At 37.2% G+C, this 14321-nt stretch overlaps 1 protein-coding gene across 1 annotated transcript in view; it reads left to right on the top strand.

Moving 5' to 3' along the window:
• Window positions 1–14321, top strand: part of LOC140138430 (uncharacterized) — a 34631-nt gene that overhangs the window by 20054 nt on the left and 256 nt on the right. Inside the window, exons 5-8 of the mRNA XM_072160328.1 lie at window positions 2496–2615; window positions 6667–6831; window positions 7434–7541; window positions 13822–13993. Coding sequence (XP_072016429.1) covers window positions 2496–2615; window positions 6667–6831; window positions 7434–7541; window positions 13822–13993 — 565 coding nt within the window. The remainder of the gene's footprint in view (window positions 1–2495; window positions 2616–6666; window positions 6832–7433; window positions 7542–13821; window positions 13994–14321) is intronic.

Here is a 14321-nt window from a genome sequence, read left to right on the forward strand (position 1 = left end):
CAGACACTTATTATGAAAAGATTATTTGAATTTGGTTGGAATTCCAGAATCTTCTGTAAGGGGTGGTGGTTTTTAAGTGGAAGAGCACATTCAATGCTGGGTGCAGTTTCTATAATGCTGGTGCTACTCACTGACCAGAGAAGATATCAAACTCTTCCCAGAATCCTTTGCAACATGATGCATCACCTCATTACATCAAATGACACTCCTATTACTTTGTGCAAGTTTCCGTTGTTTTCATGTTGAGACTGGCTAAACATGGTGTCGATAGTCAAGAAATAAAACTTATTTTGCAAGATTTGGATGTGCTCTGTTTATTGATGTACTTTTTGTCACTATCGACCCATGTAAAAGATAGTCAATCAGCACAGAAAATTGAAATGGAAGAAATGCATTGTGGGAAGTGCAAGGCATCTTCTCTGCTTACTGACAATCAAACTCATCAGACCCAATATGAAAAATTGATCTGCACTTTACTCTCTTCACGCGGGTGTTGACTGCAGACGGAAAATTAAATTTTTTTAAATTGAAAATTGAAAATTTTCATGACTATATTTAGAATCAGCATGAAAAATGCATTAAGATGAGTACAAACAAGTACATTATTGGTTCAGTGGCTCTTAAGATAACTCTTGATATTTTGAGAAAATATTTTGGCCCATTTCTTCTCAAATTGCAAAAATGTTAAAATTTGACTTTCATTTGCAGTTAATTAAAGGATTAGGATATGTTTCATTTGGCAAAGCAGGATAATATATTTTTGATTAATCCAACAAAATGTATGCTGTATTTTTCTGAAGTGAGCTAGGTTGCTCATTATACCGTACTATGATCAGCTTGTAATAGGCGAGAATTATTTGATTTTTGTTACTGCACGAGTGAATAAAGTCATAACTTACGCCCGCATAAATTCACAAAAGCGTGCATCAGTCACGCAATACGGAAAGCGCAGTTCGCATAGGTGCTGTCCCCAACCTGGTGTACATCATTCTATATCAATTTACAATGTTTTGAATCCCGCCTATTACGAGCTGTTCAGAATATAGGATTGCACGACATCAGCTTTTTTAGTAATCGGCTAGTCGGCACTAAATAGTCGTGACTAATCGACTATTGACGACTATTTGGAGGTCAAAATTTGAGTAAAATCTTTTCGGCCTATTTATTGATTTGCTCATCCTGAGGACCGTAAAAATCATCAAAATTCAGATTTTGGCACCTTTGATAGTGTCATAGGTGTTCTAATAGCCTGCTAGTGGTTAGCTGAAAGCTATGTATGAAAGGCAAAATAAGACATTTTACATGAATCTGTAATTTCTCTACTTAAGTAAGTTTAGAAATTAGCTACATGTATTTGAATGGGGCTTCATCTTAGTCAGAACTGCTGATTTTTTTTTTGCTAAATTTTTCATTTCAACACTTTTGACAATTTTAATTTTTTTTACACTTTCACTGTGATCACAGAATAAGCCTTTAATTAACTTCATACATAAACTGTACAAAACATGTGAGGTATCATGTTTGAGTATTGACTGACACAGGCAATGCATTATACAAAGATACTTTTCCTGTACTAATAATATTTACTCAATATGAACAGTGAATGTGAGTATGCAAAAGTCTGGCAGTCTTCTTTGTCATCTGTAATCAAGCTTCCATTTTCAGCAACATTTACGGTATATGGAAGTCCAACGATCAGGTTCATGTAAAATTAACCAAACTTTATATGTATCAGCTTGTATTATAGTTATCTTGTTTGTGTATCTTGAGGACATAGTCATCATTATACAAATATTGACTGCTATGAGGGGCATGATTAAAATTATAGGCCTAAGGTCATAGCATGGTTTTGAGATCACCGCGGACCTGTAATTTTAACCATGACCCAAATAAAGCAGTCAATATTCATATACCGAATAATATCTTATATTTTCAGATTCGGCCATTATCATAATGTTTCCTCTTGTATTTACTCCTGTTTACTTTCCATGTTTTTGTACCAGTACCAATGCAATGTTGTTGGTTAAGAAAATTGCAACCCAACCAAATTTGCCCCGGAAGTAATATCCATCTCTTACACGTACTGATTATCAACACCCAATACGCTTGATAAATGGATGTACGTGGATGTTGCGATTGTGTAGAGTTTGATCCGGATGCACAGCGGTCAAGGGAGTTAGTTTCCATGACCGGGCATAGTTCATTTTGATGAAATTCTCTCAAATACAGGGCATAGTTAAAACAACGCCCCCACTTTTCACCAATTAGATGAGGTATATAAAAGTTGACTAGGACACAATAGATAGTTGTCATAAGTCGACTATTACCAGTCTGAAGTCGCGACTATCACCAGTCTGAAGTCGCGACTATCACCAGTCTGAAGTCGCGACTATCATCAGTAGTAGCTACTACAACTATTGGCGACTTAGTTTGCAACCTTACTTAACTGCATGCTTGTACTTATATATAGTTCAATATGTTTTTTCACCTGCCAGTGTAACAAGTCATCTATCGACAGAATACCATCACCGTACCCCAAGGAGGGAGTTAAACTACGCCCTCATGTGGGCAACGACAATGTACATGAACCATGGCACAGTTCCCCGATACCATCCGTAAATTTTGAACCTTTCACAAATACCTTTAATTATCTATAATTACCACATTATCTATAATGGGTTATTCCAGTTGAAATCGACTATACACCCCATGGAAGACATGGCCTTAGTCTCCCACACAGGGAGTGTGGATTTCAAACCTGAATGGGTAACTCAATTTGAAATTAACACCCCTATGTAGGAGATTAAGGTCATGTCTCATCTAGGAGATGTCATGTGTAGGAGATTAAAGTCATGTCATGTCTAGGAGATAAAGGTCATGTATAGATTTCAACTAGAATAGCCTGTAATTGAAGACCAAATTGAAAAGACTAGTTTGTGTCTGATGTCAGGGTAAAGGCGCAACGTGATTGGTTGCTGACCTGCGCAGTACGGCATTTTTGGTCTAGTTGACAGGACGTTATACGCAAACTAGTCTTTTTAATTCGGTCTTGAATTATAATCTATCATCAAGGGGGATATTGTTGGCACACTAAGACTGTAGTAGTGGCCCTCATGAATATGCAAGAATTCACAGCATACAAAGCACAGGAACTTTGACTAATTGGTGAATCATGCATGAGAATTTTCAGGCTTTTGCTTGAATTCGGGCATTTTGTTGTCCAAATTTACGCATTTTTATTTATTTTTTCCAGTATATTTTAGGCCGAAGTCACACGCTTTTTCAGTCAGTTTTCAAAAAGCCATTCTCATGCCTGGTGAATAGCCCGGGGGGGCACTCAAGTTGGATTTTGGTAGGGGTGTGCCGCTGAGAATTTGAAAGTGGACCCATAAATATACCAAATTTTCAAGAAGTTTGGACCCATTGATATACCAAAATTCTAAATTTTTGGCCAAATTTAACCCATATTGTCTTAGTTTTTACAAATTTTCCCAAATGTTTTTGGAAAATTTCGAAATTTTGGCTAGATTGAGGCAAAATTGGGCTATTTTTCGAGAAAATTGAAAAAAGGACCCATTCATATACCAAATTTGGCTTAGAAAAAAATGGTCATTGTTATACCAAAAGACCAAAAATGTACTAAGTACCCTCCCTGGGGTGAATAGTCTGTATTAGTTAATGGTTCTACCATTTTACATCAAAATTACCCAATTTTATACAGGTCATTGGGCATGATTACTAAGTAAAAATAACCCAAATACCCAACACTCAAAATCCCCCATCCGGGGCATCGCAGAGCAATGACCCTTTACTGATGCAGACTGAGTGTACTTGTAGTTTCCTATGATTTTGGTGACTAGTTGATTTATTGCTGCCCATCCCACACTAATGGATGAATCAATTGATCATTTGGGCTTGGTTTTTTTTTCACAAAAACATGGCCAGACATGACAGGTTGAAATTGTAGATTTCTGCCGACATGGGCTATTCTATTTGAAATCCACACTACCTCTGTGGAAGATTTTGTTAATATCTTCCATGGGGGAGTATGAATTTCGAATGGAATTAGCACATTAACCAGCTCTATTTTTTTATCGTATCCCGAAACGTAATGATAAGTATATAAAAGTATACATTTTTTAGAAAGAAATGATGCAAGGAACCCAACTAGCATAACATATACCTGCGAAAAGGAGCAGTTTTTGAGAAAGTAACAACATTTGATACTTAACTGCCGCAAGGAAGGCATACAGATTATAGCTTTAAAAGCATGGGATTTGATACTGCACCCAGTAAAATTTACGGAACTGGAGGTGAACAAAAGTTTAGTGTAAAGGGGGTTATTGATTCATCCATTGTATTGGTTGGCCATTTAGGAATTCATGTCAAGGGCAGATGCACACTACAAATTGACAGGGACACTGGATAAACCAGAATCGGGTGAATAACTTGGTCCCTTAGGGGCTGTGCAAAATATTTTAAGCATGTCAAAGAGGGGGGTGAATTTTGGCAAGTCAAAATGGGGCAGGGAAGAGATTTTTGACAGACATTCATGAGATACCTTTTAAATAAAATGATACAAAAAGGCTTAGGACAACAGTACAAACATGCTCTAATCTAATATCTAAAATTTCTTGCTACGCTTGCATTATATATATGCAAATTGGGCTCCCAAACAACATTTGGCATGTGTGAAGGGGAGGGGGGGGGGATTTTGGCAGGCTGAGACAATTGGACCTAAATCGTATATCATGGCTTTATTAACTGAGCAAAGCAGACATCGACTGCTCAGTGCCAGAAGTGGGTAAGTGCAATAGCTGCCATGTGTAATTGCCGTGTGTGGATGAGTACAATATACTGTGTGTAAATTGCCAAATGTTCACAGGGCAGCTATTGCACTTCCCCACTTCTGGCACTGAGCAGTCAACATGGAGAGTTCAGTTGCAAAAATCTGTATCCAGTTCTTTATTTGACTAAGTGTGTTGACCATTTTCACTTGATGATAGTAATTGTGTGTTGCTGGTAGTAGTTGTGGGAACCCTTATATTTTGTTAAACCCATTTTGTATTATTTGGGTGAACCAGGGTAACTTATATATTTATATATTGCACAACCTCATGAATATGTTGCACAGATTTGTGGATTGGTTACTCTTTCGATTAGTAAACAAGATTTGTATATTTGTTAATATAAAAATTTCATATGAATGAACACAGCTTCTAACAGCTGTACAAGATCCGCCTGCAATCGTATTTCAAAATACAAAATGGGGGCGGACGGAAATACTGATTAAACCAGATTAAACCAATCAAAAAATACCAGAATTTGAGAAAATTGGGCTATTCCATTTAAAATCCACACTAACCCTGTGGAAGATTTTGAAAATATCTTCCACAGGGGGGAGTATGTTATTTAAAGGTAATTGGTCAGTATTCTGAAACCCATACTCCCTCTGTATTATATATAGCTTTACTTAACTGGAGCAAGTGTTTCAAATGGAAGTTACCCAACATGCAAGTTCGTCAAGCAGTGTATGGGGACGTTCATCAAGCCATCATGTTCATTCAATGGAATTTTTACTGTTTGCAACTTTCATGTAATTATAGTAATGCTTTCATTTTTGTGTAACAACTGTATGTTGGAACCTTACTTTTTATTTGTTTGTCTCATTATTTCATATTTTGGTGAACCAGGGTTACTCATTTATGTATTGCACAATTTTATAAATATTTTGCACCAATTTGCCTATTTAATATGGGAATGCACAGGGTTATATTATTGTTTGTATTCAAGATGTATATTATAATTAGGTTTTCTGCATAATGTTGCATTCATGCTGCTTGCTACGGATCGTCACAAAAAATGCTGCATGATTCTTGCAAAGCTATACCCATAGACCTCAATGCTAACACCCAGGAGCTTGCGGGTGCAACCTCCAAAGGGCGCTACCCATCAGTGGCATAGCCAAGGGGGGCAAAGGGGGGCAGCTTCCCCCTGTGAGAACTCTTTCCCCCCTGTGGGATGCTTGCCACCCCGATATGTAAGAGTTTTAGCCCTTTCTTGTACTTTTTGCGCCTTAAAAGTTGGCTTCCCTCCCTTGCCACCCTCTGAAAAAGTGCTGGCTACGCCACTGATAATAATCTTCTATTTTAGTTCCTCAATGTTGGCATCAAACTGTTACTTTAAAGATGTGATAATTTTGACCATTCTCTTAAAACATTGCTCTGAAAATATTTTTGATTTTCAAATTTTATTCATTTTTTCATTTAGTATCAAGAGGTCAATGGCCAGACCCTTTTTTTTTTTTTTTGAAAGAACAATCACAGGTATCAAATTGATAGTACCTTGTTTTTTTTGTTTTTTTTAACAAAGATCACGTTAAAAATATAACAACTTCACTAGTTGAAATTCTTACACTCCATTTGGAAGACATGACCTTAATCTGCAACAAATGGAGTGTGAATTTCTAATGGGGTCACCAAAATGAGTGACTCCATTTGAAATCTGTGCCCCCCTGTGTGGGAGATTAAGGTTATGTCTTCCACAGGGGGTGTACGGATTTCATCTGGAATAGTCCATGTTCCCTTAATTTTTGTAACTCTCTGACAAACTTAAATACTTTTGTTTTTCTATTCTTATTAATTTGTTTTTGTTTTGTTATCACAGAGAAAAAAATCTCGTGACCGGACATCATATCCAAAAGAAGGCATCAAACAGCGCCACCGAAAATCTCATGAGGAGGAGGACTTGCCTGACGGGCGCCCTCATTTGGCCAGGAAGATGAATGGACAGGCGATAAATGCATTACCTAACTATCCTAATGTAGATACAGTGAGTAGTGTGAGTATGTGTATGTTTAAAGGAGATTCAGACATTCTTTACAAAATGTTAAATTGCTTTGTGACTTCTCTCTAGTCCGAAGGGTCGCTAGTCTGAAGGTTCTCTAGTCCGAAGGGTCACTAGTCCGAAAATGTAATAAAGTTCGCTAATCCAAAGGTTCTCCAGTCCAAATATAGAATAAGGGTTATGGTTAAAGTTATGGTTATGGTTTAGGGTAAGGGTTAGGGTTAGGGTTAGCGAGCCTTATTGTATTATCGGACTAGAGAACCTTATTTATTATTCAAACTAGCAAACCCTCGGCCTAGAGAACCCAATATTCGATGAGCGATTTGTGATAGTATTTGGTGCACCTTAATTTGCGCCCTGCTGATAATTAAAATGGACTATTCCAGGTGAAATCCATACACCCCTATGGAAGACATGATCTTAATATTCCACACATGGAGTGTAGATTTCAACATTTCAACAGAGTTGCCCATTCAGGTAATCACATTTGAAAACTACACTCCCTGTGTGGAAGATTAAGGTCATGTCGCTTCATAAGGGGGTGTATGGATTCAACTGTAATAGCCCAATGTTGTGTTTGTTTACAGGGGGTCCGAGGAAGGCGTGATGCCAGGATGAAAGAAGCCAAGATATCAAGACCAAGAGTTTCAACTTCGCCTATTCATGACAGCTTGCAACTCTTTAGGGCTGATAAGGTAATATTTCCCATTCTTAGCCCCCCCCCCCCAGAAGCAGGCTCCGAGATGCTTTCACTTTCAGCTCTGATTTATTTGTACATTGATCGTGTACATATTGCCATTAAACCATCTGACGTTCATTTTTGCAAAACTATTCAATCACTTTGGAAATAACAAAAAAAATGGTCGGTTGCTAGGCCATTGAGGTCAATAACTTATATAGGTCAGGTCATGACAGCAAACGCTTCAAATGCAAATGGTGTCCAACACGCGCGGTAAGTGGCGAGTCACGCACCTGCGCGTACACGGCACCATGGTTTCACACGCATTACGGCGCATGGTATTGACGCACTTAATGTTGGCTTACCGCACGTAGGCCTACGTATGTGTACGTGACTGATTGCTTCTCTGAGACAGTGGCGGATCCAGGAATTTGGGAAAGCAGGGGTAGGGGGCACACTCGAAGTTTTTGCCGCCACCTTTTTGAATGGCCACGAAGCACATTGTGTCACACGCCGTGCAGCCGGCTGTGTCCCCTCAGAATTGGAAACTTGGTCAAAGTAAAGGCCTTGAAGCCATTTCGGGGGGTGTAAGCTGATGAAAAGGGGGTCATTGGGTGACAGATTTGAGGGAATGTTAAAATGTAGCCAACAGAGTCGTTCAACTGTTCAGTATAGCCTGAAAAGGCTGAATGTTAGGGGGGTGGGTGAGCCCACTTTAGTGGAACTTGAAAGTCCACATTTTGGAAATTCTGCAGCCCCCGCAAATAAATCCTGGCTATAATGTAGGCCTAGCTATTAACAACACGGGCTCGCTTAAAATATTTTGCTGCAACTTTTAAACATGTTGCTTACATGTTTTATACCATTATAACCCGAAATTGAAACGCTTTTCTAGCAACCTCTTCTAACATTAATGTTTTATGTTTGTTGGGATAAAGTTAAAATCAACCATTTTGTCACGAGCTGTTTCAAAAGAAATCTGATGGATTGAGTGAGTAACAACATTATCACAGGTCTGGATATTCACTTAAAGTTTAGCTTCTTTAATATGACAGGAGCTAACATTATGATTATCAAGCTAACATGATCATTACTATACTGGATGAATAATCTACACCAAGACACCATGATTATCATCCCCGTTTACCATGTTTACTAACCACTCCAGTTTACTAACCGCTCCTGTTTACTCAACTAGCGTGGACCCGAGCGAAGCGCGGATCTCCCGCTAGTTCCACTTAAAGGAGGATTTTGTGATCCTAGCATCCTCTTTTTATGATATTTTTCAGTAGATATCCACAAAAGAAGCGTATTCCCAAAATTTCAGTTGATTCCGATTTTGCGTTTGCGAGTTTTGCATGATTATGTGTACTATATTGCCCCATAGGCCACTGTTGTGATTTTGTTCTGGTATACCAGAACAAAATTCAAATTTGACGATATTTTTGCTAAACGAATTAATCTGCAAGAAATGTTTGGTACATAAACATTATGAAGCTAGAGGTTTCCAATTGTATAAAAAATCTCAACTTTTTTGGAGAAAAGTGGAGGGATGAGGCTGTGGATCACGAAATGCCCTTTTAAAATCCACACTACACCTGTGGAAGATTTTAGAAATATCTGCCACATGGGGAATATGAATTTCAAATGGAATGAGCACATTATGCAGCTCTGTTTGAATTTCATACACCCTCTGAGAAAGATTCAACCTGAATCTTCCCCTAAGAGAGAGTGAGTTACAAATGGAGCTGCTAATGTGTTAATTCCATTTGAAATTCATACTCCCTCTGTGGAAGATGTTTTCAAAATCTTTCACAGGGGAGTGTGGATTTTAAATGGAATAGCCCATTTAAAAAAAGATGATTTTAGTTGCACACTCTTACAAAACATACTGTAAAGTATTATATTTTTGCTGCACTAAAATTCCATGTATTGGAGAGTACCCATATTTCTGCAACATTCCTTAAAGGTCTAACATTGTTTTGGGCAGGTTTGTGCAGTCATTAAATACCAGCAATTACTAACCATTTATACTAGTATTTGGGCTAGTAACCTTGTCCTTACATATCACAATGTTCTTTTACACTAGTCATGACCTTGGCAAGTTGGAACTTTTATTATCATGGATTATGTTATGCTATAGAATGTTGAGCTTGTGTGAACTTGTGGGCAGGTAATAACCTTGTCCTTACATATCACAATGTTCTTTTACACTGGTCATGACCTTGGCAAGTTGGAACTTTTATTATCATGGATTATGTTTTGCTATAGAATGTTGAGCTTGTGTAAATCCAAATGTGTTGTTACAGAAGAAAATTGTGTGCATGAAAATTTTGCAAATCAACTGACTTGCGAAATTAAGAAAATTGTTTGTGCTTTGTAGTACTTGAGCCTCTCTATGAATCAGGTTCACTGTAGGGTGGCCATTTATGGAGGCTTTATACTGGATTGGGCTAATCCATTTGAAATACATACACCCCCTAAGACATAATTTTCTCTCTCACACAGGGGTTGTAGATTTCAAATGGAGTAACCTGTTTAAATAATCCCAAATTTTTTCTTAATCATTGGTTTCTATGGGACAGGAAATTGCCAAAAGTCGCTGAGAAAATCTTCAAAATTCGCCCAATTTGGCTACCAAATCGCAAGTTAGGCAACCCTGCAATGAATAGGGAGTCAAAAGTAATTGAATATTACCCCCCATTGGGCAATATCAGCCAAATTTTCAGCCTCTGAGGACTGTTTTGATTGGTTACATAGAGGGCTATAGCATTAATATGTCTAAACAATGGAAGTAAATACAAAACATCTAGTACTATATATATGTGTTCAACTACACTGCAAAATTCCTGGCGACATAGTGACTATATCGCACTGGAACTCTAAAGTCACTACCGCCGTCACTCCAGAATAACCTACCTTATGGTGGCCGACGGAGTCACTACAGGAGAGTGACTACATCGGAAACAAGGCAGTAGGGTATTATGCAGCAGTGTCATCACGCAGTGACTACAACTGCTAGCCTCCGATGTGTTACCTGCTCGATGCAAGATCGGCGACTCATGATGTACACCACTGAGTAGATTCCGACAGTGGTCCACATCTTGTAGTCACATCAAAGTGACTTCCGTAGCCAGTGCCCCGGGGCCAGTGCCCCCATGCGTCGCCTGCTCGGTGCCCAGTCGGCGAACTTCAAGGTGACTACACTGCCAAAAGGTCGTTGACCGAGCCATGTTATGAGTTCGAACACTCTGGGGACGCGCGCGTATATCTACAAAATACGCGTTGATGATGACAAAATACGCGTATCATGCTTGTTTAGTGCTTGCATACGCTCATGAATGGAATGAGTTGGTTTTATAATTAATTGATTGATGCATGCTGTACACTGGGTCCGTGGCTAGCTGTACTGCCGTCTTTTGTGTTTTTTATCGTGCTTTTGCATTCTTTATCATTTATATTTCAACTGTGAGACTTCCGATTAATTTTGTTTCGTTTATTTATTGTTCTCTTTTATATATTTTAATTCTTTTTTGCGCTGCATGTTTAATAATCTCATCAACTGTTTGTGTTTTATTTGCAGTTCTTGTTCTTGGTTTATTTGTTTGTTTAATTTCAAACGTTTTTATTTTCTTTATTTGTTTGTTTGTTTTCCCACAAAACTTATATCATTGCTTTGTTTACTTCAGTGGTTAGATGGCATGTTTTGCAATCAAATTAGGCCTATTTTTCATATTTTTGCATGATAACGTTATAGGCCTATTGACACTTTTTTTTTTTTTTCAGCCGAAGTTACAAAAGTAGGCCTATGCCTATAGGCCTAGCATTTTCAATTTATACATTTTGATTTGCCAAAGCTTCACTTAGGCCTATGTTGAAGCAAGAATTTTTCTGTTAATTGATTTATAGGCCTAGCATGCATTTTGTTTTACTTCGTGTCACTTTCCTGAATATAGGCCTACTACAATTTATACTTTTACTGCCGTAAGTTTATGCAAAACTTTGGCTTGTGCTATTTTCTTTTTCCGTTTTTCAAAATGGTGTTTTTTATAGGCCTATTAGTTTGATTTCTTTTTCATGTTGATTTTTTTTACGTTATCAAATTATGCCTATAAATCGGGATTTTTTTTTATTTGTATTTTTGTTGCTATTGTCGCCGACTGGCACTTTCGTGAGGTAAACTTTTGTTTGCTGTGTATTTTTGTAAACTTGATGCGTGTACTTTTTAAAAATAGCTACGGTAACTTGTTTTTGTTGCTTGAGTTTGATATTCACTTAAATATATTTCACTAAATTTTGTTTTTATTTATTCACATCAATATAGGCCTATTGAAGTGTTTGTTTGAAACTGTCTTATTTTTTATCACGCAAATATTAATGCTTGTTATAAATTATTATTGTTATAATTATTATTATTAATTTATTTTACACATTTAATATTTTAATTCATCAATAGGCCTACATGCTTCTTATAATATTCCTACTTTTAACTTCTTTAATTGCAATTTTCCTCAAGTTGTTTTCATTCGAATCGTTTCTTTGTTTCTTCCATTCTTTGCATGTTTATTGGTTTCTTCATGTTTATTTATTTTATTTTTTTTATTTAGTTATTCAAATAACTTGACCACCAATTAATAAAAATGTATCTTATTCATCATGTTAGTTTATTGAATTATACTTTGTTTACTTATCATGTTTATTTCTTTTACTAACAAATTTATTTTATTCATCTAATATTTCCTTATTTTTTAAAGTGCAGTTTGTAATTTCCCCCTCCCTAATCCCTAAAAAAAAGCAAGAAATAAAGAATATTAATTGAATAAATCAAGAGAATATAAAAATATGGCAATAAAAGCAAAACCGGCAACCCAAAACCCCGGTACTGAGCACCCAGGCACAGTCACAGTAGTCACACCGGTGTGACTCTCCTCTTGAAATCACCGGCGCCGAAGTCACTATGTAGAAACCTAGGAGGCTGGCTACCCGGCTATTTCGGACCGGCGATATGGAAAACCGAGGTGTAGTTTCCGATGGAGTGACATTGTGATGACATCGGCGTCACACAGATGAGAATCTTGCAGTGTAGTTAGTGTAAATGCAAAAACAAATAAGATTTAGTATCAGGAGACACTGTGTTTAGAAAATAAACCCTTGTAAAATAGCCCGAAATGGCTGACTGACACACAGTATTTTGGGGTCAAATGGCACAAAGTACCATATTTGGTTGATCTTAAAACAATAATGGAAGTAATAACAAGACATCTAGTGCTATATATGTGTTGAACTACTTATTGTTAATGCAATTACAAAGATTCAGTACCAGGAGACACTGTATTTTGAAAATAGACCCTTGTAAAAATGCCCGAAATGGCCGATACACAGTATTTTCGGGGTAATCATGTCACGAAGTACCATATTTGGTTGAGTTTAAAACAATAATGAATGACAAAACAAGATATTTTTTGTTATTTATATGTTTAAGTAGTTAATGTTAATGCTTTTACAAAGTTTTGAGCATCATGATATTCTCTTTTTATAAAACTACTGGCCTTCATAATTACTCAAAATGGCCGACAAGCAGTATTTAGCAGTGCGTGGCATGAAATGCCATTTTTGGTCTGGTTTAAATTAACAATGGAAGTAAATACAAGACAGCTTTTGCTATTTGTATGTTAAACTACATGTAGTTATTGCAAGATTGAGTATCAAGAAACACTTTATTTTGAAAATACACCTTTGCAAACTTGCTCAAAAATGTCCGATGGCTAATATTCTGCCAATTCGCGACCACATTGAAGGCTCGTGAGCTACCTCTAAATCATATTCAAAATTTCTGAAAATTTCAGAGAATAAGTTTTTCATCCAGGATCACCATTTGAAGGGGTGAGAAAATTGTATTTCAGACTTTTGAAAAATAAGAACCACCCAGCATGTATTGAGCCAATCAGAGATGTGATAAGAACAGTCAGTAGGGCTGAAAGGGATTAAGATTAAATTTGCTAAGAGATCTTAAAGCTCTATTTTGATTGGTTACTGAGATGATTATATCATGTAATTAACCAATCAGGGGTTCTGTAAGTAAGTGCTCATGGGGTTAACCACAAACACATCTAAAAATAATACAAATTCACCCCATTATTATTGAAGAATTAAAAAGACTAGTTTGTGTGTGACGTCAGGGCAAAGGCGAGCTGTGATTTGTTGCTGACCTGCGCAGTACAGCATTTTTGGTTTAGTTGACAGGACGTCATACGCAAACTATAATTATGACAAATCGTTGAATTTTGCATTTGTAGGAGAAGATGGCCAAAGATAAATTACGCATACGACACAGCTCGCCAGAGAAATCAGAGAGTGAAGGAGACAACAAAAGGAGTGATAGCGAAATGTATTCACCAAAGAGAACCAGGGTGCTGGGTAGAAGGAAATCAAGGTATGTGGCTGTACAGGCGCCCTCTGTTGGTCAACGTATGTTGCTGACAGACAGATGTATTCATTATTTGCAGTTTTGTCTCATTTTGAATGTCGCCTGTCACTAAAAAGGCAAATTGCTAGGGAGAGGGGAGTATGGGGTGTGACAGTACAGTAGTTAATAATATAGTTACAAATGACAAAAATTGTTGGAAAAACTTTGGTGGGTCTCATTTGTTTGCTTAAATTTGTTTTTCGTGATTGATTGTTTTGTGTATTTAAATTGTATATCTTTGTAAGCGCCATAGAATTTTAGTGAATGGTGCCTTTAAGTACCGATTACTCGAAGCTTGGCTAGTGGTCAGGCTTCATAAGCCAGCAGGCT

The sequence above is a fragment of the Amphiura filiformis genome, chromosome 2 (assembly GCF_039555335.1).
Source record: "Amphiura filiformis chromosome 2, Afil_fr2py, whole genome shotgun sequence".
In the NCBI taxonomy this organism is placed as follows: domain Eukaryota; kingdom Metazoa; phylum Echinodermata; class Ophiuroidea; order Amphilepidida; family Amphiuridae; genus Amphiura; species Amphiura filiformis.